The sequence below is a fragment of the Chenopodium quinoa genome, unplaced genomic scaffold (assembly GCF_001683475.1).
Source record: "Chenopodium quinoa cultivar QQ74 unplaced genomic scaffold, ASM168347v1, whole genome shotgun sequence".
Taxonomy (NCBI): domain Eukaryota; kingdom Viridiplantae; phylum Streptophyta; class Magnoliopsida; order Caryophyllales; family Amaranthaceae; genus Chenopodium; species Chenopodium quinoa.
Window position 1 is genome coordinate 11324733 of NW_018742738.1, and position 27223 is coordinate 11351955.

Below are 27223 nucleotides of genomic sequence, written 5' to 3' on the forward strand. Positions count from 1 at the left end.
TGCTGGTTGTAGAGCCCCGTCGTTCCCTCCCGTCAACCCAACGTTAACCTCCTTTCGAGCAGAAATCTCATACCGAAAACAAATATCAACAAGGGTGTCACGAACAAAAACCCTGCATGATCCCCATAAATATCCCCAACAAAAACCCTTGAGCAAGCAGGACACGGTGTTATTATTATTATTATTATTATTATTATTATTATTATTATTATTATTAGTAGTAGTAGCAGCAGCAGCAGCAGCAGCAGTGCAGCAGCAGCAGCAGTGCAGCAGTGCAGCAGTAGCAGCAGTAGTAGCAGCAGCAGCAGTAGTAGTAGCAGCAGCAGCAGCAGTGTAGCAGTGCAGCAGTAGCAGCAGTAGTAGCAGCAGCAGCAGTAGTAGCAGCAGCAGCAGTAGTAGTAGCAGTAGTAGTAGTAGTAGTAGCAGCAGTAGCAGCAGCAGTAGTAGTAGCAGCAGCAGCAGCAGCAGCAGCAGGAGCAGCAGCAGCAGGAGTAGCAGTAGTAGTAGTAGTAGTAGTAGTAGTAGTAGTAGTAGTAGTAGTAGTAGTAGTAGTAGTAGTAGTAGTAGTAGTAGTAGTAGTAGTAGTAGTAGTAGTAGTAGTAGTAGTAGTAGTAGTAGTAGTAGTAGTAGTAGTAGTAGTAGTAGTAGTAGTAGTAGTAGTAGTAGTAGTAGTAGTAGTAGTAGTAGTAGTAGTAGTAGTAGTAGTAGTAGTAGTAGTGGAAGTAGTAGCAGTAGCAGTAGCAGTGGCAGTAGCAGTAGTAGCAGTAGCACCAGCAGCAGCAGTAGCAGTAGTAGCACCAGCAGCAGCAGTAGCAGTAGCACCAGCAGCAGCAGCAGTAGCAGTAGCAGTAGCAGTAGTAGTAGCAGTAGTAGCAGTAGTAGCAGTAGCAGTAGTAGCAGTAGTAGTAGAAGTAGCAGTAGCACTAGTAGTAGCAGCAGTAGTAGTAGCAACAGTAGTAGCAGTAGTAGTAGCAGTAGTACTATTATTACTAAGTAAGGGGCCCATTATTATTAAAGGATAGTTAAGGAAAGAAACCCGCTCAATGCATAATCTAAAGCTATTTATTAATAATTAATATTGCTACTTATAAGTCAAAGGTAATTAAGCTGACTTGTGAACCGTATGAAGTGCATGTTTTATTAATTATTGCTAGGACTATCATTTTAGTGTATGTGGTGCATATGTACTCGGCTTTTGTTGATACGTACTTTTGTGTTTGTGTTTGGCTTTTCTTTGGATTGACCCTACTATGACCTATTTATATGGTGAGTAGAGGGGTTGAAATAAAGAGAAAGTGATGGGTACTTGAATCATGAAGGGAACGAGAGTGTAGAGAGTTATCTATTATGATTTTGATTTGTTTGATTATGATTTATGGACTAACTTTATTTTGCTTTATTTTAAACTGGTTTTTGGAAGGGCCATGTTTATATTGGTTTCAACTTGTGAAAATTTTAATTTACTTATGTTTTGAGGTTGTGAACTATAGTTATTTATTTTTGAAAAAATGGTTTTTAGTTTTAGACTTTTGTTGTGTGACATTGTACATAGCCTTAGCCGTTGTCACGGCGGCGGTAATATTTTGAGTATTTTCTAAAATTGTACGATTGAACAGTATGAACACCAAACTTAAATTTTTTTGCGAAGAACTGTATACTTAAAATTGAAAAAGAATTTTCTTTATTAAGTTATGACCCGAATACCTTGCATGATGTTTGAATTACCTAGTAGATTCACTGATATGGGCACTTTAGTGAAGAAAGACTACGAGAGTGTGTAGGATTATATTCAAATGATACGTTTTTACTGTTCTTATAGATATGATGTTTTTAGAGGGTATCATCTGGATCAAACTAGTTATGTTTCAGCTATGATTGTTCATTGCTTACCTAATTATCCACACTATGAAGCTATTAAGAGTCGCTTTCGTGATTTTCATTTGACTAATGGTGTATTGGTGTTGCTAATTACACCAAATATAGACTAATGGTTAGTGGGGAGCGGAGGAAATACTTATACCGTTACGTCTCTCATAAGAAGTTCATCTATCTTAATCCTTGATCAATATGCCGATTATCCTCCACCATACAATAATTTTGGCTATTACCAAGTTCCTCAGCAAAATGCTTCACAAGCTCCACAGCAAAATGCCTATCATTCTCCAAATAATCATGACCCTATGTCTAAGTTAGAACCTGAGCAAACCTATGAGAGTCAAGGGGATCCAATGTAGCAAGACGTTGAGTTGGGAGACACCTCGTGCCGAGAAGTTCCTAATCCAAATCCTCCTCCAGTAACTATTGATGTGGAATCTAAAGAGTCTGAGGAATAACCTGAAGACGAAATAGATCATGAGGAAGATGATGATGATGATGATGGCAATGATGGGAGTGATCCTGAGTATAATCCAAAGAAGTAAAAGGAGATGAAAGACAAGATTGACAATGTTAACTTGCACAACCTGATAAGTTTAAAGAGTGGTCAGCACACAAGCACATATCTCATGTGTAGCCTAGCCAATCCGCTTAGCATTGTGAGCAAAAATGTGGCAAGCCTACACACGTCAAATGGTGTGGGTGGAGACGTGGATTGGATTGGATTTGGATTGAGGGTAAATCTTGAATTGGATTTTATTTGGATTTCCATATATTGAACCATGAATGAAAGAGGAGGAGCCGAGAGGGTTAAGGGACATTGCACAACTTCTCAACAATAAGTCAGTCTATATAAAGACATATTAGGAAAGTTTTAATTATCACTGTATTAAAATCTTTTACTTCAGTCATTATACATTCTTTTGCTAAGTCACCCAAATTTGGGTTTTTCTATGAAAGCCAGTGTACAACAAAAGGGATTTACAATAACCATAATGTGTTCATGTAAAACTGACAGATAACTTGCCAAGCATAACAAGTAGAAGCTCAGATGTTTATAGTAACATCCCACAATCGAAGAAATCCATTACGGCCACCACTACATATTCTTTTCCTTTCTAGATCGGAAGCCACACATCTTACAACAGCAGCAGACTTTTGAGGTGTTCGGTAAAGCTGCCATCCGGATACTTTAGAGCCAGAGCTAGAGAAGCCACCAAGTCTTTCTTGAGGGCGATTAAAAAGAGACATAGAGTTATCTGCCGCACCGATCCCCAGCCAGTGTTCACCAGCATTGATGGATAATATAGGAGCAGAATGTACGGTGACATTCTTCACACATCTTATACCCCCATCAGCATTTTCCCAAAATCGAAGCATCCCATCTGTTGAGCCACTAATAATTCCTTTCTCCAACGGTGAATACTCAACACACTGGACAGGACCTGCATGACAAGCCAAGACAGCATCACATGTGCCTCGAGAAACTGACCACATCCTAGCTGTCCAATCATCACTACCAGTAATCAGAGTATCTCCCACCATTCTGATTGATCTGATCCATTTTGTGTGCCCCAAGAGCTTATGCATCTGTCTACCAGCACGTATGTCCCATAAGTACGCAACTGAATCTCTACCTGCAGCAGCCAAAACCCCAGTAGAATCATCATAATCCATACAGAGAACTGCACTGGAGCATCGCCCAACGGTTGCCACACAAGTATCAGTTCTCACATCCCACATCTTAAGTGTTCCATCAAGAGAAGAAGTAAGGACACGCTCTCCTGAAAGCATGCGCACAGTGCTGATCGGTGCAGTATGTCCTTTGAGCTCTTCTAGAACTTGGTGTGTTTGCTTATCCCATACCAAGAGAGATTGATCGTCTGATCCTGATACTATCTTTCCTCGGTCGGAGCTTATAGCACGCACAGCTCTGGAAGACAGCAATACTTAAGAATATACATCAATAAATGTGTAGAAGACAAAGAGGGAAAGGAAAATAAGAAATAAGTCAAGACAGTACAAGCCAAAAGGGCAAACCACACAATTCATTATTGGGGTCTAAATGAATGTCACAGGTACTGGACGAACAAAATATGCCCCAACATCAAGAGGATCACATGTCTTCGGGAAAATAAAAGCTAATAACTTTAGTCACAGCACATTCTTTATTTGGTAAAAATGTCTACACAAGTGTTTGCCAAATAAACAGTTTTGTGATACCGGATCAACTTTACTAGGAATCAGCTGAGGTCTCAAATTCTGGTTATTTATTTTTATATTTTCAGTAAGATGCCATCAATATAAATTCACTTCTTCATCAGACCAAATTCAGTTACCTCAATCAACAAATTTTCAGTAGGATCAAAATAGAATTTCCAGAACCCCAATTCCAATTACATGTATTGTTTCAAAGTTACATCTGTAAGATGATACCATAAAACATGCCAAGGGGAAAAAAGTTCTGAGGGAACCAAGTATATGGAGCATGAGCCAACTCAAATACTATAGAGCTGAACTAAGTGCGACCCAAATGGTCCCGATCCAAAGCAAATTGAAACTGATTACTGAGCATACCTGATTTGACCTGACACAAACAACTCATTTTCAGACAATGTAACATAGGCATGACAAATATATCTCTAGACTTCCTTTTAAATGAGTGTCAGTCACCAACTAGTACTCCTTTTATTACTATAATCCTTCATTACTTTTTCTCCTTAGTAACCAAGGATACAGAGGTACGACCAATAGAAGTGATCCTACACAAGTGTGGTCATATAATCCTTCAATACTTGTCCCCAAAAGAAAACAAGAAATAATGATTAGATATAAAAGTTACCCGGTATGGCCTTGCAAAGTGGCCCGAAGCTCAGAACCACGAAGACTTGGATCCCATATCTTAACCTGGAAGATTTTGAAGTGAATGAAAGGTTAAATCAGTTTCAAAATCTTAACAATCATTAATATATCCTCGTTAAGATGTAAATGCACATAAATAAACGCTCCTAGACAATTAGTGCTTCCAAGAGCTCAACAGGCAACATTCAACATGTCTTTAACTTCAGTTGATAAGCTACACCTGAGCAACACAAACTTATATTTTGGCGGTGGGGTGGGGAGGAATTTTTGAAATGGCAAAACATTCATAACTAAATTCTGCTAAATTGTATATTTTTTAAAAAATGCTCCTTCATCTATTTTAGGCAGGTAATAGAGTCTATTTTACACAACTTAACAACATACTTAAGATCAGAATAATTGTGAAAACTACACTCATATTGATTTAAGAATCTAGTAGATATAATTTTTAGATAAATTAGAGTACTAAGTTAATAATAACAATAAACACTCTTAGTTGTAAATCTTGTAATACATGTATAGGTGTAGGTGAAAAAAATAAACAAGGACATAAGAAAAACTATAACCAACACTATGAAGTGTAAACTGCTTCTCTCAAAGTAAAAACTTAAAAAAGAAATAAAATACAGTTTCACATAAGGTTTGATCCTGTGATCTTTGTATATATGTTTTGACACTGGATGTTTTTCAAGGAACAAGATTAACCAGCCCAGCTAAAGTTTTCTTTAGCATCAACCATTATAGCCAACATTTAAAAATTTCCCCCCACCCCCAAAATATTGCCCCTCATAACGCCCCCAATATAAGGTACCGGTACTAAATGTTGACATGATTAGGAAAAAAAGTTCACATACCAGGCAATCAGTGCTTCCACTAATAAAGAAGCCTGCATCCTCACGGTCACCAACAAGATCCCACACCTCCTTTCTTGTGACACAATGCAAAGCAGTGATTGCACCATTATGGCCCCTAAGTACACGCACATTTGTTTGAGGCTTCTTTTGACCCGCAGCATTTGCCGGATCCAATTTACCCTCATTTGCATCTGAATCCAACAGAATATGCAATTAGTGGTAAACAACCATATCAACCTGAACTTATAAATAAGGTATTGCAAGTCCTTACACACAATTAGGAACTACCTGATACTCCAGTACGTACACGAGTAAAAGAATGTGCCCTTAATGATGTATCTCTGCTAAACATGCTTTGTACCCAGCTCCTCCCAACACTAGACGCCTCAACAAACTGTTGATTGTCATGTGCAGCATCTTGTGGACGTGGAGATTGAACTCCATAAGCGGACAATGATTGTACTTTTGTAGCAGCTATTCCCCAGTAAGCAAAGCGAAGTTGGTGGATATGTGACAGAAACCCTCTTAATTGAATCTGGGACCAAAAAAAATTAATGATTAAAAAAAATTGTTAACAATCAATAAAAGACATTATAAATCTATCAACTGCAACAAATAAAAAGAAATTCTGGGTGAAGAGACCCAAGTATGCATAGCACAAGGTGTACCCAGGATTCTGGGAACACCTAGAAACCCAAGTATGCATAGCACAAGGTGTACCCAGGATTCTGGGAACACCTAGAAAATTTATTTACCAGTATATTGCATGAGATAAAGACTAATTTAATAGTAAATAACTAATGTAGTTAACTGTCTCAAAGTGATTCTGCAAACACATAATGCCCACTTGCCCAGGCAGCCCAGCAATAGCAAAAAATACTTCTTAGAGACTCCTCACACTGACACCAACAAGAAATTCATTTTGGACACTTAACATGGAATGGAAGGAGAACCGTTTCATTAAGGGGGAGATTTGGTCCTCTCATATCTGGACAGAGCAGGTAGTAGTATAGTACTATCATCTTCAATAAAACTTGACAGACAAAGGTTTAGGAAGAAGGAACATGGGTAAAATAAGTAAAGAAAGCTAATAAATACTCACAAATTGCTTAAACCCATTGTTGTTTTTCTCTGCTATGGTCTCAATAATGTTCCAAGCATCAGTATCGGGTAGTCCCAGTCCAGCCTTTATAAAGTAAATAATCAAAATTCAGTAAATCAGCAGCAGTGTATCATGTGGTTAAAAATAAGAGAGTAGAGTGTACCATATGTGAAGCTACTACAATAAGCTGTGTCAAAACCACAGTGGCGTAATTGGATGACCTGAAGAGACCAAAAGAATCAGAAGTGATGCAAAACCTGATGAAATAACACTCAAAAAGTACATCACAGAATCCTCAGCTTATTACAAAAAGTTCTAGCGTAAGAATAAGTTCCAAATAGTTAAGTACATTACTTTTTGAGGACTGTGACAGGAAGAAAAGTTAAGTTCAACAAATAAGTTATATATATAGTGTTCCTTTATTCTATTGTGGCAAGTATAGGTAAAGCATAATAATCACACTTTTCTAAAACATCATATTATTATAATTTGTACGTGTTTACAACATTATTCAAAGCTATTTAAGAAAAATTGTCATTAATCTGAATTTAAGATGAGGGCCCTGGATAAATAATGTACCACACAATAACAATTGTCCCACTTGGCAGGAAAATTAGACAAACACAGATGCAATATTTCAGCATGCTTTAAAGTAAAAAGAGACCAACTACAGATCCTTACTTGTTGGAAGCTTGATCCATCAGATACTCAAAATATCCTTCCCAAAACCTTGAGTAAAAACAAGAAAGAACAATGGAGTCACTTGAAGGTGAAAGAATAAAAGTCAGATAACTAGAGAGTAATAACACAAATTAAATCTCGAAAAAGACGGATTGTCAACGAGAAGTATCCAACTAAATTCACTAGAATCACTACATAGGAAATTCACACTCTCTACATTTTCGGTTGTTATAGAATATGCAATAGTGGCTGTTTCATCTACATTAACAGATACTTTCACTTAAGTATTAATATATTTAAACTCCGTATTGTAGATGCCCAAAAAACGTTCTTTTGGTTTTAGTTGGCTACATAGTTTAAATTGATTCCTAATAATAAGATTAAGGAAACTATGCCTAGTAAAGGATTGAATGAGCAGTGATACTCTTACTACATTTGTTGCTTACTTTAACTTTATGCAAAATCATTTCAGAGATAAATGTCAACTTTGAAACATCCCCCATCCAATCTCTCAATTGTTTTGCTTCAAACAAGATGGAATTAGCAATATTAATGCTAAAAAATGGCCATAAAAATAGGTAGACATAGGGTAAAACAACAGAAATCTCCAAAAAGATAAAAGATACCCATCCACCAAAGCACTCTCTCGTATCTCTCCCCCTCTGCTTCCATGCTATATAATAACTGAAAAGTTCATCCAGCCCCAAACACAATAACACAAGCAAGTAAGCAGCAGAGGTGAAAAGAGACAATTCTCAGATAATAGAAATAAAATGTAGGTATTGAAGAGTGAGAGATTAACCACTAACCCAAATCAAACATTAAAGCATGCATATGTATGATAACCACCAAGGTAAAGCGACATCAAACTCCTTTTCCCACATAATATCTGGTTCCCTACGCATATTTTCTCACACTAAAGTAATCCTTCTTTCATTTATCAAGGAAAAAGAAAAGGGAAAAAAAAAAAGGAGTTTCATTGAGACCTTCAATTATGATAATTCAAATTCCCTCACTCCCAGTCCCATTCCATCTGAGACCACACTTGGTAATCATGGAGATAATCCGAAACCACCAATAAAAAGAATTTTACTCCACTTACTTAATAAATATATTCTAAATAATAAAATGGCCTATCCAAATCCAACCCATGTTAAGTGAATATCTTTGTTAGCTTTGGTCCCAATTAATTGATAGGAGATTCAACAAAAGTAAGATTACCCCAGGACAAATAAGCTCAATTTAGCACAAAAATAATTAAATAAATAAATAAAAATAACAATAGAAAAAGTTGACCTAAAACAAGTTCAGCAACACTTTCATAAGTTCATAACACATGTTTAAGAAAGGACCGACACAGTCCTTTGATTTCATAAAGTATAAGATCTCTTTTTCTTTTAAGTGGCAAAATACAGATAAATTTCTTCATGTTTTCTTTTATTCTCACCCATCCCTCGGAATTCAGTAAGACTCAAGACTACAACAAAAATTTTGTTCAATTTTTATTTTCTTTTTACTTATTTATTTTACTTTTAAATAATTTTGTTAATTTCCTTATTTATACTTCCCTTGGTGATATAATCAAAAGAAAAATATGATTCTTTATTGCATTTTGTATAATATTACTATGTTAGGCATATTAATAATATCTATATTACTCACACTCTTCATTTCACCTTAAGTACTCGTGTCGGACACTCGGACATGGGTAAGACACCAGATACTTTAGTTTAGTTCAAAATCACGGAAAGCTTTCAGAAAATAACCAAGTCGGACACTTGGACACGTACCCATGTTGGACATACATACTAGAAAGTAACATAGAATAGTTTAGTCAATTATATTAAAGCACTTATGGTTTTAAGATGAGAATAGTGCAAACAAGTGCACCTTGTGCCTTTTAACAGTAACATTTCTACTTCAAAGATATATGTTGTACTAGCACATGATTTCTTTAACACTTTCCGCCCAAGGAGCATAGCACAACATTATATTTGCATCTACAATGATGATACCCTACCAAGTTTCTTAATAAGTATCAAGCAACGGCATCAATGCTATTGCAAGACTCACCGGAATCAAACACATAATTGTTTTAGGTTAAAATATTATTTGTTTTACAAAATTTATTACTCTATAGGTTCCATTTTCTTAGAGTTCCAAAGATGTATTGTATTCATAGGCTGCAAACTTAAACAAGCTGAAAATCAAGAGTTAAGAAAATGATAACACTACTCCCTCTGTTCCATAATGATGTTTCTATTTGGAATCTTTGACTTTTTTAAAAAATGAGAGGATCTTCTAAATTTCTCTTAATCTATAAGAACAAATATAGTCTCGTGGGATCTAGTTTGATTCGTCTTGATGAGCAAATTATTAGTATCTAAACTTTTATAATTTTTGCTAGTATGATATTAAAGATATCTGCGGTCAAAGATGGGTAAAAACTTGCATCGATTTACGAAACAGGAACATCATTCTAAAACGGAGGGAGTACATTGGATGAGCCGATAGTCTGATACAATAGTTATAACGAAAAGAAAAAGTTAAAAAGTGGGAATGAGGCCCTTAGGGTTAAGTGGAGGTCATTAGATAGGAAGGAAGGCTTTAAACCTAATTAAAAGTAGTGTATAATTATAGAATATCGAGACAGTATTAAATAGTGGCACTTGAATGTTTTAGAGTAGGCAAGGTTGAGAATTGCAAGATATTAATCTTGATTGATAAAAAAGAGGATCCACATCCCTTTTGGGGCACATGCAACCTATGTTACTGGACTCGTCCAACTCGGCTATTTTGTGAAAAAAAATTCATGATTTTGAACTAAAAGTGAAGTGTCCGGGTGTCATACCCATGTCTTGAGTGTCGAGGGTCCGTCAGTACGACACGGGTACGTGAGGTGAAATGAAGAGTCCAAGTAACATAGCATGCAACTCATTGATCTCAGTACCCTATATCACAGTACTAATGTGGGTTGGAGCATGTGAACACTTAGGGTGCATGTAACAGGTCATAAGCGGGTGGGACTTTGAGAAGAGTGTGACACTCTTGCCTATTGGCGATAAAGTGCAAACTTCACGTGGCCACGGGAATGACCAGGCAGTAGGTGCAAAAGGGACCAAGTCAGGAAACAACAATCTAAAAGGAAAAATTAAACTGCCACCAGAGACAACACGATTGTCAAATTGGAATGCTCACAAGTTTTAAAGAGCAAGAGGCAAGTGGAAGACTCATTCACCAATGCTGCACAAATAGGTTCAAGTACAAGATGAAGACAGTAGATATTTCTAATGAAAACTGGAACATCAGAAAAATAATAACCATAGAATCCAAACACAAGTCCTAGAAGTATACAATAAAGGTAGGGTGGACCTGCACCCATAATCAAGGGCTGACAAAGATCTTTAATCATTAAAGGCTTAAGGCAACCTAAAGTCCTAAACCTACCTGAGATAAAACCATATTTAATAGCAAATAAAAGAAACAATCATGTCCTCAGACATTTGGGCCATCATATCAACATAAAAACATAGAAACATCAGGAAGGTAAGTCATACACTTGAAACCAAAAGAAATTACCGTCAATGTTCAGCAGAAACCTTACATCCAAATCATAAGAGAAGTGGAGATATGTAGTTCAATGTAAGAGGTGTTTGAAGCTTACCGAAGTTCTTCCCAAATTGACAGTGAAATCAGATGACGTTGAACACAATCAGAAACATTATTGGCATCCTTCTTATAGATTTCAGCAGACACTTCCAGTGCATCTCTAACTGTCAGCATGTCATTGCGAGAAGTTGCAAGAGTAATTGCAGTTTTCAGCTGAAGTTACAACAAATACGCATTAAAGAGAGGCAAAATCTCAGACGGGAAGGTGCAAATACAGACAGAGAAACAGTAGAGGAAACAAGAAAATATCTAAGGATAACATCTTAGGTGGTAAGACTGGTAACTAAAGTAATTTGTCTGTAACAACCACTCATGGGTAGGTTGTACAAAAATTTTATACTAAATTCATACTATTATTTGGTGCAAGAGGCAAGATTACATACTCATAGACTACTTCTGAATTTGAACATTAAGTGATTTAAAAGGTTATTGAAACATAATTAAAAGATATTGGCTGCATGAACTTTTTAAGCAGCTTCATCCACAGAACTGTACACCCTTAAGGTGAACAATCCTCTGTAAGTCTGTTTAGGTACTTAGTCTGTTTGTCCCATTTGAGCGGTAAAATTCATCCACTTTTCTTCTACCAAGGAAATTATGATTTTCCAAGAGTTTAACATTTTAGGCCTTCAACCAGAAAAATATAAAGCTACCATTTCACATCTATAAACTTTTATCTAGTACTCAGTGTTTGGACAGCTCAATGGAAACTAACACTTGGAAAGACTTATTATATGCATTGCAGATTCGTTTACCTTTTTACATACTTCCACAGTTCTAAATCAGATGACACGTTACTTTTATCATGTTTGCCAATGCATAAATTCAACTATAAATGTCTCTAATAATAAAGTTGATATTTAGAATATACACATTGAGAGGATTTCAACAAAATTTCATATGACTATTTTCTTATCTATAAATCACAAAAGCTAGTCAAATTAGTGTTTGAAAATAGTGACAAAAGTCAAAATGTGTAATCTAATTTGGAATGGAGGAAGTAATAAACACTGAGTTTAAATAGTGGAAGCAGTACAACCATAACTTTTAAATTTAAAAATAGCTGTACCAGTTCTTTGACAGCAATAAATTGCTCTTCAGTCAATTGACAGCTCCACCCCTGCATGAAAATAACCAGATATAAAACACGGAATTCCAGATATAATTTTTATAAGTACATATAAAATAAAAATTAAAAAAATCCTCTTTCACAAGTCACAACTAAACATACAGTATGTATGTGTTCCCTTATACATTCAACAAACCCGCTTCCACCAATACCATCTGCATCAGATTCAATGAGAGCTGCAAAAGAAGTCAGCAAAAATTTAACTTCAATCAACAATCTAATTACCTACCTAAAAAGTAAAACAGAGTTTTCAAACAAATTTACCAACAATAGTTCCATATTCGAACGAGGACAAAGGATCATCAGTGGCCCCTAACTTCAGAAGACGTAGCCACAGCCCCTGCTCATTAAAAAATGTCATATAACTTCACACTTCAAATGCTTAGCATAAGATCATCTAAGATTACAATAACAAGGGACAAGGCGAGGTCATAAGTCCATCCATCCATTCCCCTCAGTAAAGGTAATGTTCAATAACAACAAATCCACAAATTTCAAAGCTATAATCACCAGAGCATATCCTGTCTCAATTGAAATAGCATACTTGAATTATAAACACTTAATTTGCATTATACAACCCAACAAAGACAAAATCTTAGAGGCCAGATAAGCTTCTGCAACTTACATCCGATCCTCAATCTAGGTCAAGTCTGACTACAGACACAAAATATACAATGCAAAATCAACGAACAGCAAACAATAAAGCTATATACTATTCTACATTTCTACATATAGACCAAATTCCAAACCAAATGAACCCTGTTTATCTTTTCCACCTACAGAAATTATCTTCAAAATCATTATTCTCATTTTCACAGTACTTTCATTTGGTCCTGCAGAAATTTTTTCTCTTACCTATTCACTGTGCTTATTTCTCTCCACTGTCCTATACTCTTTCCTTCATCAAAAGATAATTAAAAACAGAAAGCTACACCAAATGCTAATAAATAATTGCAATAATGTTTTTAGTTGCCATAAACGATAAATTCATGATATGCTTTGCTGCAATGTTCTTACTTCATGCAAAAATAGATTTACAACACAGAAAATATGACAACCAATAGAAACAACACCCTACTTGCAGATAGCAAGATCGATTAATAAAAAATTCAAGGTGTATTTTAATTTGAATATTTACCTGCAACTTCACTTTAATGTCCAAGACCATGCGCTCCCGCTCAGCCTGTAAAAAGAAGAAAACATCTAAGTATTCCAAAGCTTAATTCAGTTGAGGGCTTTTTGAAAAGACAAATCTTTATACCATTCCCACGATTTGGTTATCAGTCATTATATGCAAAGTTAATACAAAAAAAAAAAAGACTATGCATACTTCTAACTCCCTTCGCAAGAAGCATACTAATATTTTTCCTGTTATAATTTTCAAGAATTACAACAATCTATTAAACTTGAACTTTGCACAAGCTCCTAACAGGTAGTTAATCAACTAATACTTAATGGCCTCATAAGTAGCATAATATGTGCAAAGAGGGTGAATTAGGAGAAACCACCTTATCTGGATGATGACAACCATACCAAGACCTTAAGTGACTCTCAATAACTTAATCAGATAGCTAGTTAATGAATGAAATAGCAACCAATCATTAAAATAATTGTATCTACAAGGAAAACTGAAAAAAGGACCCACAGCTCTCTCCCTTGGACTGAGACTTTCAGCATGATCAAGATTATGTTTAGCATCAGTATCAAGTGATCCACCAACTGCAGCAAGAATCTGCTTCCTCTTTTCCTCCTGCTCTTCTGCTCTAATATTTGAGGGGAATCGGTCATACACATAGGGAGAACCACTAGCTGTGAATCAGGGAAACATCTTTGTAAGAAATTTAAACAAGTAAGCTTAATAAGGTATAAACTCGTGAGAGCATATAATTGACAACTAAATAATAACTCTACCAGGTACACTGCCATCAAGATCAGATATTGTAATAATTTCAGGTTCTGACACAGGTGATGGCAATATTGACATAGGATCCTGTCCTCTCCCAATGGCATCTTGCAACTTGTGAAGAAGATTGTTATTAAAGCCTATGCCTCTTTCAAGGAAGTCCAAAAAACCTTGTGTCTCGAAAAATTGTACAATCTGTGAACAAAAGCAGTGTATTGATATACTGTAAACAAACAACAAGAAAAATATAGAAGACAAACAGACAGCACAAAATAACAGTGCTTTCACAGATCTCATGAAGCTCGTGCAAAGAAAATTATGAAATCAGATTATGATTATTTGCAGAGGTGTTCAACTACGCTAATGATCTTGTCCCAAAGGGAGTGAGATAGTACTCATCATCTACCTTCAAGTAGTTGATATGAAAGCTAATGTTTTCCTAAATTTTTTTTTGGATATTAAATATCTCAGAGAAATGGAATCATAAAATAACAACCATGAAACACCCATTGTTAATACACCCTACTAACATGTTTCAATGACACCTTGAATTGGGATGCATACAACCTCATCAAGCCATGATTATGGAAATGTAACAGACATTTTACAGAAATGGGAATATTCACCAAAATAGCAACCATGAACCACCCATTGTTAATCTATCTTTTTCTTTTTCTTTTTATTTTTATTTGTGTGTGGTGCAAGTGTTCCCTTATGTTCCCTGATTACTTTGGTATTTGTGCTGCATTTGTGGCAGGAGCAAGTTTTTAGGGTGAAAGGTACAAACTACAAAGCCCCTTGACTCCACCTTCACAAGGAATCAAGGAAGTGAGCCAAGCATTTCCAATCATTTCTTAGACCTTTACAAAATAAATGTGTTAGTGTTCCCTTATTTCCAGTTTTCTGGTTTCCATTTTTGTTTCTGTGCAGCGTTGGTGGAAGAAGCAAGTTATTAGGACAAAAGGTACAAAACCCCTTTACCTCAACTCTACCTTCACAAAGAATCAAGAAAGGAAGTGAGCCAAGCATCTCAAACACAGTACAACTTCAGGTCTGTGTTAATAATAATAATATAATAAAATAAAATAAAAAACCAGCTTGGTTCAGACTGCTTAGCAAACAAGCATGAGATCTTAGACTTGATTGTTCATGAACTTAAGAAAGAGTTCTTATTGATCCTTTTAAAATTCAATGTACATGAAATGATTATAACAGACCAAAAAGGCAATAAAAATAACCAAAAAAGACCATACTGAAGCTCACCATGGGATCTAGGGGTTGATTAGTCAATCGAGAGCGCTTCTTCAAGAATGCTTGGGTATTGAAGACATTGGTTGCAGAATTTTCCTGGGTAATAAAAATAGTTTCTCATTGCAGTTTTGACATGATACAAGTATATGAATCAAACAAATTAATTAAATAGCCAAAAAGAAGTAGAGACATACAATAAAATTCCGGTAACCAGATAAAATTGATGCAAAGAACTTCAGAAATATCATCCTGCACAAACAGAATGGGACTGCTTAAAATGTTGCAGGTTACCTTACTTCAGAGACATGATACATTATCCAAATGAATCAAAATAAGCTTATGTGAAATCTAAGAAAAGAAACATCAAATTTGAAAAGAGAGCCACGCAGGAACCATGGATAATTAAGGTAACCCTCAACACGAAAATACAACATGACAAAAGACAATCACACAAATTATTACTTCCTCCGTTACACATTATGTGCAACAAACCTTGCTGCACATTTCCCAAGACAAAACTTGCTAATGGTTGATTAACAAAGTGAAGGGTGTGTGATTAAGGGTAGGAGAGAGAAAGGAGGATAATTAATTAATGGCCACCACTACCAACTGCCATGGCCTCCCTGACACCACCTACCAGCAGCAACATCCACCACCACCCACATTCAACCACTCGCCGCTACCCCGTAACCACCACCATGATTCGAAACCCCACCAGCCAAATCGCAGAACCCCACATCCCCACCAGCCAAATTGTGGAACCCCACCACCTAATGAGCAATATCCCGGAACCCCACCGCCAGCATAACACCGAAACCCCAACGACCACCACCTGAAACCCCTTGAAACTTTACCCTCTTAGCAGCAAATCGAAAGTCACCCCGCAAAAGGAACCCAAATCGACCAGACCTACAACCGCCCAAAACCGACCACACAACCACCCAAACTGACCGGACCCACAATCACCCAAACCCGACCACAACCATCCAAAACCGACCAGACCCACAACCACCAAGCCCAAAACCCGCAACCTCGGAAACCCACAACCACCGACCTCCCTCCCCTATCCCCGAAATCACCACCAACCACCCTAAAAATATGAAAAAAAAAAAAAAAAAACCTTTAATTTGAAAAGTATTACCTCCTCATCGCTAATTTGGGGTTTATTTGGTCAAATTTGACCATGAAAACTCTAGATCTAGAGTTTTCATGGTTAAATTTGACCATAAAAACCTCAACTTTAAGCTTTAATGGAAGAGGAAGTGGCGGTGGCGACTTTAATGAAGGAGGAAGTGGCGGCGACGACTATAATGGAGGAGGAAGTGGTGGCAACCCGATCTTATGGTGGTGGTGGTGTGGTTGTTGTGAGAGAAGAGAGAGAAGATTGGTGGTGAGGGTGGCTTGTTAGAGAGGAGAGAGAAAATAGGGTGGTGGTTGTTAGAGAAAAGAGAGTGGAGATGAGGGTGGCGTAAGAGAGAGGAGAGAGAAAATATGGTGGTGTAGGTGGTGGATCTGGTTGTGAGGGAGGAGAGAGAATGTGTGTTAGTGTTATTATTGAGGGTTAATTAAGTTGGGTTAATAACTTAATAACATGCAGTTAATGTGTTAATTAGATTGAAGTAAGGGTCTTTTAGTAAATTTACTCAAAAAATTTTACCATATAAGGAAACTTTTTTTTGTTGCACATAACTTGTAAAATCCCAAAATGGCAAATGTTGCACAAAATACGTAACGGAGGAAGTTTTTTTTTTTTTTTTTTTTTTTGGGGGGGGGGGGGGAGGGGGGAGAGGAGGGGTGAGGGAAGGATTAAAATATCATAACCTTCCACTGTATATATGATTGGAAAAGCTAGTCACATATCTACATTTCGAAATCATATCAACAAGAATACATACTGACAAAAAAAGGAACCAGATCAGAATGGAGGGCTGTTTACAGGTACTGATGTCTTATGATTATAATGGTAATTAAAACAAACTGAAATAAATTTACAAACTGAAAAATGGGTATGAAGAACGAAATTGAAGTAATTCAAACAGAGGTCAAATGACCTCATTACAAATTAGAGGCACAAGACAAAACTCTATCATTCAATAGACGTCCTGTGCACAATTGTCAGCTTGCTTGCTCCCAAACCAATCCAATGAAGTAGATATAGCCTCAGTGCACCTAATTTTGAATAGCACAACACTCCCACAATCTCAGACATTGATCAATTGCATCTTGAGCTCATAGAACATAGATGAAAGACACAAGCATTTTTTTGCTGATAAATGATCATTTGCAACATTACAAACAGCATGTGTGCTTAACTTAGTTGCATAAGATTACAGAGCTTTTGAAATTGTATTAAGCAAATTCTAATCCAAATTCATGCTATGTGGCTCAGATGATGGAGCACAACATGTGGCATGGGTCATATTTATGAAGTTCAACTCATTGGTGTCTTTAAAATAAATAGCATTGGTAACCCTCATATCCATGATGTATTCACAAATAGATGGATTTGTTTTAATCACAACGTTCTTTTAAAAATAGTCCCCTCACTTCATTTTCATGGATTGACATTCTGAAAGATATCACAAGATGGTGCAGAGAAACTCAGCTCACTCATATTAAGAGTCACAAGCTCTTCATGCCACACACTACATTTTCCTTACTACTCAAGAAATGACTGCTACATTCACAGTCAACATTCATCCACATTTTAACACATATATATAATTTTTTTCACATATTTGTGTCCCTCCCTTCTCTCTTCTTCATTTTTGCCTTTTCTTGACTTTGATCTGCACACCTATAATCTTCTTTTTATCTCTAATTTCATATTTGCATCTATTTCAAATCTCTGCACCCTCTTTCCATCCCTCCCACGGTCCCACCCTCATTTCATCCCTCCAAGGCTCCTACCCTTCCCTCACTATATATTACTCTCATCAATATACCACAAAGACATTCAGTGTACACATGACAATTACATATCAACAACTCCCACATCAAAAGTTATAACTAATCACATTGGAACTACTATTGACAAGTAAAACTAATTTAGTAACCTGAAGTAACAAATGATGTGGAATAAGAAAAGGGGATTAAGCAGGTAAATAACAAGAAATAATGGAAGTGTATAGATCTCTGGTTAAGTTCACATACTTTCCATTGGGTGTAAAAACCAATAGCCAAACAATAATAAACAATCACATACAAAAAGCCAATTATGTGGATGAACTACATGAAAATAGCAAAGCACATTTTATAACTTTCTTCATGCCGTCCAAGTAAGAGCCTGAATTAAATCACAAACGCCAAATGGTACTTCAGTCAAAGGTGCTACCATCTCCAACACTCTCCATCTCTCTTCAACACCTAAATTACCTCCCCACCACCCAATGCCCATGCAAGCCAAAACCAAAATTAAAGTCCCCTTCCAGGTTAGAGCCAAGTCTCCTCCCCTTCCATGCCCCCATCAATGCGGACAGGCCTAATCATGATATATGCACTTTCCATACCCACCGCTGAAAAGATAATTAAACAAAGGAGAAAGTTGAGTCTCATGATTAATTCCTTTCTATTACAGTCCTCCTTTATTCATAGTTTTCCTCTAACAGACATTATTTTTTCTGTTTTATTCAGCCAAGATAGAACCTAAAGAAATAGACACAATGAGAGAGGAGATGTTGCATATTATGTAGATGATAGCATGTTACCAAATTTAGGCAACTACAATATGTAAAGATGTAGGTACAAAAGATCATAGTAGAATATCCATTAGAGAATGTCATTAATGTTGTTAAAGAGCACTTCTCATACATATTATTAGATAACATCTTAATGGTACATTTTTAATTATGCACTCCGAACAGTGCTACTTGAACTTTGCTTGTATCATCGCATGACAACTTGGTAGGAAGGGCTTAAGCCTTAAGGTTATGTAATAGGAATACCGAGTCTAATAGAGTGAAACTGAGTCTAATACAGTTACACTGATGTTTTATAAGAATACTTGTAAAACTTATTAATAGATTGGGGTTGGGAACAAGAAATTGAGCATGTATTCACTAACAAATTCAACTATGTATGCACCCATACATTATATAAGCGCAAAAACATTTCAAGAAGTGATAAATTTACCTTAGTTGAATATTATGCTCATCTGACCATGGTTTGTTAGCAACCCTATGATAAAGCTCACGTGATTCGCCAATGCCAACCTTTATCAGATCTATATCCACCACATTAGGATATAGTAATTTCAATATCTCACCACGTAAAGAGCTTAATTCTGGCTCTGGTATAGGAGGTATTTCCTCTGAAGTAATGATACGGTTAGACTCAAGGTCCACAATTACTACCTACATCAGAAAATAAGGTAGAAATAGAAAGTCAAACTTAAACTCCAGCATAGAAAAGAAAAGGACAAGACAAAGGGGGGAAAAAGCAAAAAACATTAGGAAGATCCACAATATAGAACACTACCTACTTCGATAAACCCTAGAAAACTCAAAAAGAATTTTCTTTCCTTAATTCAGAATCCCAAAGCTAACATAGCTATAGGGAAAGTCCACTGCACCCTACAATCCCAATAGTTGATTCAACTAGGGCGAAGCTATCACACAATGAAGAAATTGGCTGGCCCCCAATCACTACTTCGAAGTTTTTTTTCCAAATAAGGCATGTATGTAGAAGAATTATATCTCACTCTAAAAATAAAGGTAATAAACTAAATTTCTCCTTCACTACACACCAAAGTCAATAAAACTTAGTGTTTAAAAGACTAGAAATAAGATTAAAAAAACGATTCCCTCCGTTTTTATATATATATATATATATATATATATATATATATATATATATATATATATATATATAAATATCCTATAATTCTATTTTCGTCAAGCTTGAAAAATGAAGATAAATGATGAAGAAGGATGAAAAGATTATAAATTTAACAACTGCTAGATTCAGTCCAGACACAGAAGTTGAAATTGAACCAACTAGGATACCACGAAAAACAGAAATATAAACGGAAATGACGCCAAACAACATACAATGATAAGTAGTACAAAAAAAAAGGATAAGATAAAATTAATTTAATGCACAAGCAAGGCAACAAGACAGAAATTAGGGAGGTAGCTTACACCATCCATTGAAAGGCCAGTGGTATCAACTCCAGAATGAAGACCCATCATGTATGGTGTTGGAGCATCAATATAATCCACTCCGCTGAAAAATAGTAATGGAATGTAGACATGCTTCATCAGACAAAAAAGAAAAGGAAAAATCAGGGACAGAAAGAAAAGAAAATATTTGACAGAATTATAAAAAAAAAATTAAAAAATCAAAAATAGAGAAGGAAGAAAATTTTTACATTATATAAATTATCAAAGCAATTACATTACAAAAATTTAACAGTAAGGTCAGAACTTGAAAGGTAAGGTGTAAAAAACCAACATTGACATTGCCTCAATATATACTACCTCCGTTTCTACAAGTTTGACTCACTTACTATTCATGTGGTCAAAATAAAATATATTTGACCAACTATTATGATTTATACAAAAGAAAAAATTACCATGGGAGTTCTTATTAGAATTGGCTTGGTTTATGTTATTCAAATATTAACTTTTTATTATTTTCAATGATACATAACCAAAGATATTAATCGTCAAAGATGCACATTGAATACCGCGCAAATGCAAAGAGAGTCGAACTTTCGGGAACGGAGGGAGTATGTATTACCTGCCATCGAAATGGGTAGATGAGATGACAAATTGCCTCGGAAACAAGAGTCAAAAGTGAATACCTGTCATTAAAAATAGTTAAATTTATACAATTCAAAAACAGTTTATTCCCACATATACACTAAATTTATCAAATTTGTTCTAAATCAGTTTTTCATCAAAAATAAAATAAAAATTTACATCTAGTGGTACACATTCAGCATCATACACCCCGGAAGATATCCTAAAATGCTACACAAAAAGCAAAAAGGAAGGAGTAAAAACCTACTATAGCATATAAGCAACCAATATGTCAAATTGTATACATCAAATCAAACGTAGCATACAATAACGAAATCCTATAAGGTTGATCAATTATAAAACAAATTGGAAGTCTGGAAACACAGCATTAGTTAGAAGACCTGGCTAGTTTCTTTCATTAAGGGATAAAATCAAAGTTTGTAAAAATGGATACTTGCTTGTTTGACCGAAGTAAGATTCTTCTTTCAAGCAATACAGCTGTGAAGAGTTTGAGCAAGTTGTCGACATCCAAACACTGTACCAATGGCTGAAAGGATACCTGCAATTCATCAAAGCAAAAAAGGTAAACCTACACTAACAACCTGCATTAACTTGTACAAGCAAGTCGAGAAAGACACAATCAGATAGACAATGATAACAAATTCAGCTTACATCAGCATGAGGTAAACCATCTTTTGGTGGAGCCTCAACAGACAATAGGCAATTCTCAATAGCAAACAACACCCGATCTTTCCCAGGCGTAGGCAAAGGTACATTGGACACCATACAGGCAATAATATCCCACAACGGCTTGCTAGAAAAAAGAAGTGTTATGAGTTGTGTTATATATTATAATAGAGACTTGATCAGAAAGCTCCAACAAGTGAAGCTAAATTAATGACATGACAGCTCACCGGCTTCCTTTTGGTGAAAAACAAAGAGCAAAGATCTCCTCCAGAGCGGTACGAAGTACATGAAAACTTGGCAAACGTGAAACAAGACAGATGCACTTGTCTGCAAATGAATTCACGGGGATACGATGTGCTTGAACAATATCTTCATCAACTAGGTCCCGAAAAGCAATACAAGTGACATAAATTTTGGAGCCATCACCCTCTGCAAATGACCAAATAAAAATAGAAAGTTACCATAAAGATATCATGGGTATAAAATAATAGCATTTAAGCTACAATCACTAATGTGATGTAAGAATTCAATGCCTACAGATATTAAAAATGATATTACATTTTTTTTTTTTTTTTTTTTTTGAATAGAAAATGATATTACATATTAAAGCATAACTACCAAGAAAAAAGGGTTGCAAGACTTGCAGCAGTCATCAATTTTGTTTCAATAATTTCATCTAACTCAGCTTACAAATACAAACGTACCAGTTAAGACAATAGGATAAGTGCGAGGATACGTTGAGGGATCATTGCCATCAAGTCCTGAAGCATAGAACTCCACTCCAGCAGGCAAAACACACTACATTAACACGGTACAATATAAAGATCAGGTCACCACCCAAAAATAGGAAAAAGAAAAGAAAAAGAAGTTAAACGACTTCACATAGACCTCCACTACTTTACAAAAGGAAAACTTGAAAAAAATTGGGGAAAACCAAATGGATAAAAGAACAATCAATATGGTACACAATAAGGTACTATCTCCTTTTTTCACTTGCAATGTTTTGACTATTGCATTATTCACAAACTAAACTTTAACTATGTTCGGTAAATTATACTTTAAGAATGACAGAGTGAAGAGAGATCTTGTTAGGTTTGTCTAAATATAAAAATTCAAAACATCGACATTATTAAAATTTACCTATTGGTAAATATTAAAGATATTATTGGTCAAAATTATGCGTTGATAAGCAAAAATCAAGCAAAAAAAGATGAAGTAGCTGTAGGCACCAAAAAATCATTTATTAGTGGTGTCACTTTCATCTAAATAATATCATAACTTGTGTAACAATATTTAGGAGTTTAGGAGATATGATTATCTTATCTTGCTCTACAGGACAACTCAATATAATGACGATATCATAAGGTTTCAAGAGGCTCACATTGAACAAGGATATAATATCTTGATTATATACCTTGTACAGTTTAGTGATACACTAAATGTTGAAACAGTTATAAAACAAGAGGTGCACATGTTAAAGGTAGTACAAGACTAATAGGAGATTAGAAGCACACAATAAAAAAAGACCAACTTAATCTCTCCACATATTTCCATCACAGTCCTTTGAAAATGTGTGAGCTAACATAATTGGCATTGAACGCTTAAAAAAAACAAGCTTCTATCTTTCACTATTGTGAATAGAAAATTATTAAAAACAACAGATAGATAAGAAGAAACTAGACACTGCAAACCAAAGGCTACCAAGAGCACCCACCTTATATGTATTTCTTTTGTCCCAATTAAAATGCAACACTTTCTTTTGCAATATTCTTATACTACTTGCAAATTTATTTATTTTAATCTATTTTTTGTTCTACTTGCTTTCTGTTCATTTCTTTTCTTTTTTCTCTTTTTTTTTTTTTTTTTTTTGTGTGTGTGTGTGTGTGTGTGCGTTCTACTCACTTTACATTATTACACCCACTCATTTTTTTTCAAGGTTTTCTTAATTTACAAATCTACTGTAAACGAGCCAAACCAACAATTTTAAGAAAAATTAAAATAAAATATAAATAAAAACTGAAGTAATATTCTATTTGCCAACATACTTTTACCAAATTTATATATAAACAAATGTTATTATGTAAAATGATGCTAGATTAATTTTAATGTATATTTTCAAAATACTACCTCTGTTACAGGCTGTGTGCAACGATTTGACATAAAGCAGAGAGGGAAAATGTCTAATCGTTGCTCATAACCTGTAACGGAGGTAGTACTAAATTTATACTTTTTTAATTTTTACTAATAGAAAATTATACTTCCTCCACTCCAATTTACCTACAACACTAAGAGTCTCACGCTTGCCAACACACAATTTAAACTAGATTTTTTTAATGTACAAATCAAGACAGATCCAACAAGATCCTACATTGCCAACGCACAATTTAAACTAGATTTTTTTAATGTACAAATCAAGACAGATCCAACAAGATCCTACATTGCCAACGCACAATTTAAACTAGATTTTTTTAATGTACAAATCAAGACAAATCCAACAAGATCCTACATGACTATTTTTTTCTTTCGTATAAATCACAATATGAGTAATAAAAGGTAGTATGAATGGTGTCAAAATCCTAATGTTGCAAGTAAAATGGAAGGAGGGGAAGTATATGCTAATGGTCAATATAATACATTAACAAGTGCGAATGTCAAGCTATGGCATTTAATTTTCAAGTAGTGGAAGCATATCAAATCCACGAACTACATACTGAAATCTGTTATCATCATCTTTTCAATCAACTACTCGTACATGCCTATCCATAAAAGTGCCTCCTATTATAAGACCATTGGACAATGAAGTGCTGCAAGAGGATAAATATTTGTAATTGCATTCACAAATTAAGAAAAGAGAAGCTATCAAGTTTCATTTGGAAAAAGTAAGTATAAATGCTTCACCGTTAGATGAGAACTAGACATCCGCTAAAAATATTCATCGCTTATACTTTACACTAGTGAAATGCACCATAATGCTCAACTTCATACATCATAGAACACGGCACATGATTTGTAGCCTCAATTACTTTTGAAATAACTCAAAAAATCCATATGTTCTATGATCTAATCCGTAAAAATTTATCTCTAATTGTATATTATTAATGCATTCCTTGTTCCATTACATAATTGTGCATTTCTCAACCTCTTCCCTTAATCTTTTCAAACACTCTACCCTAGAAAATTCCATTAATCTATTTTCCTCATTAGACTAAACAATGCTCTTTCATGGCACTTCCATTCACACAAAACCCCTCAAAATTAAGTGTTTCAAGCACCCAAAAACCCCAACCTGTATATCATCATCAAAAATCCGCATTTCCAACAAATATAAGCAAAACCCATCATCAATGTTACTACAATCATTCATTCAATCATAAATAAAACCCGCAAAGCTCGGCGAAAGTACAACATCATAGAAAACATACCCAGAAAATGGCAACACTTAAAAAGCAATAAAAGCACAAATTAGAAGAGAGAAAGTACCATGGGAAGCTGGGGAGGAGGAGGAGGATAAAGGGTATGATTGAGAGGAGGATACTGATCAAGAAGCGAAGGCAAATATCTGTAATTGGTGCCATAAAATCCTTTATTCTCATCTAATGTTCGAATCTCAGGTCCAATTCCACACACTATGAAATACTCGAAGATCGGCGCCATTTTCGAACCTCGAGTTTTGACACACTCTTGGTAAAGTATTGAATTGAGGAATGAGAATTTTGTGAAATGATAATCAGATCTGTTTGAAAGCTTGCTGCAATTTCAGATGAATTTTCATGGCGGTTCCACCTTTTGTTTTTTTTAGAGTGCCACGTTTGGTTGTAGAGGAGGAGAATGGAGTGGTGAATAGGAGAAGTATTGCCCACTACCAGGTAGAGATTAGGAAGGTCCATATGAAAAAAAAAAAATTCGCTAAATGTGGGAAAAAAGTTATTTTCTATTTTAATATTGTTATTTTAAGTTCTAGCCTGTTAAAATAAAATTTAATACTGTTATATATTTCTTCAATATTGTTTTCGAGATGTTATTTTAATCTTTTCATTAGTACTTATATATTAAAAAGATAAGTATTTGTGTTAAAAATTAAGTATTATGTTTTACTACAGTTATTATACAAGTGAAATCTGTTATTAAGGAAGACAATACAGTTATTATAAATTAGATAATGTTAAGTTGCGTGATTTGGTATCAGAGTCATACGGTTAAAAGATTAATTAAGTTGATTTAATAATTAGGTAAAACTGGAGAACACTAGACATTCTACTGAGTGTAAGAAACCTGATTTTAAGCACTATTATCATATTCCTGAAAATACTAGTAATTTTGGCCCAATCCTTAATTATATCGTAGATCAAATTGGTGAGTTAAGATCGGAAATTGATAACATACATGCTCGTTGTATTAATATCGAGAATAAATATCAATAACCACAACCGATATTAATAAAAAGGTAAGTGATCTAAATGAACAGGTTAAACAAGTTCAACTTGCTTTAACAAACGAAGTTATGCATCAATTTGGAAAAGCAGTATCGTCTAATAAAGAGAAAATTGTCCCATATAAATATAAATATCCTTTTCAAAATCTAGATAAAAATAAAAAGTTTACTGTAACACTCCCTAAAAGACCACTAGTAACCAAGAAAAGAATAAAGAGACTAAAGATGAACCCTTATCTTCAGGAGAAAACACTTAACGAATTACAAGTCCTATTTGATAAAGAAGAAGACCCTAATAAGCCAAAAATCCTATGCAATTTAGAATTTCTAATAATAGTGTCATAATGCATACAAAGATAATTGAAGATTTAAAAATAGATATTGAAGGAGTTCAATGTGTTATTCCTATTTTATGGGCAACTGATCAACCTAGTCATGATATGATAATAGGAAATAATTTTCAAAGGTTATACTCTCCATGCACTCAAACTATTGATCAGATAATCTTTACTATTAATGGTCATTTTGTTCCTATACAGAATATAACAAAGGCTTATACTCATCAGACAATGGAATTTACGCGCAGCCAGCGTGGTGATAGGGTTACTCCTACACAACGAGAGGTTGCACTTAGAATTCCTGAGTGTGATTCATCATTAATAAATCAGATAAATAAGCAACAAGAAAAACTATGCGAAAAACTATATTCAACAAATCCTTTAGAACATTGGGAAAAGGATAAAGCATTTGCTAAGATAACTCTAATAAATCCTAATAAGATTATTAGAGTAAGACAAATGGTTTATACCTACCAAGACATTCAGGAATTTGATGAACAAATAAAAGAATTGCTTAATAAAAAGCTAATTAGGAATAGAAAAAGTCCTCATAATAGTCCAGCATTCATGGTAAGAAATCATGCAGAAGAAAAGAGAGGTAAAGCTAGAATGGTCATTAATTATAAACAGCTAAATGACATACTTTTTTGATGGCTATTACATTCCTAATAAAACTGTAATATTTAATAGAATACAAGG

The 27223-nt window shown here is 35.0% G+C and overlaps 1 protein-coding gene across 1 annotated transcript; it reads right to left on the reverse strand.

Annotated features, from left to right (window-relative positions):
• Nucleotides 1-2718: 2718 nt before the first annotated feature.
• LOC110724249 (DENN domain and WD repeat-containing protein SCD1-like) lies at nt 2719-25408 on the reverse strand. The gene is made up of 24 exons (XM_021903662.1): nt 25235-25408; nt 22459-22552; nt 21982-22183; nt 21740-21881; nt 21526-21626; nt 21066-21129; nt 20465-20578; nt 19458-19678; nt 15521-15575; nt 15339-15422; nt 14084-14270; nt 13818-13981; nt 13311-13355; nt 12437-12512; nt 12275-12348; nt 12113-12163; nt 11039-11196; nt 7375-7422; nt 6857-6914; nt 6694-6777; nt 5880-6126; nt 5592-5782; nt 4718-4782; nt 2719-3808 (listed from the first exon to the last, which is right to left on the reverse strand). Exons 1-24 carry the CDS (start codon nt 25406-25408, stop codon nt 2923-2925), a joined length of 3585 nt encoding a protein of 1194 aa, XP_021759354.1. The 3' UTR covers nt 2719-2922.
• Between the last annotated feature and the right edge of the window lie 1815 nt (nt 25409-27223).

Excerpts from the sequence above, each read along its gene's own strand:
- LOC110724249 (XM_021903662.1), bottom strand. The coding sequence starts at position 25,408 with ATGGCGCCGATCTTCGAGTATTTCATAGTGTGTGGAATTGGACCTGAG. Across the intron at positions 13,982-14,083 it reads TCTTGATGGCAGTGTACCTG|CTAGTGGTTCTCCCTATGTG; the intron begins GTAGAGTTATTA and ends CCTGATTCACAG. Across the intron at positions 11,197-12,112 it reads TTATTGCTGTCAAAGAACTG|CTGAAAACTGCAATTACTCT; the intron begins GTACAGCTATTT and ends TTGTAACTTCAG.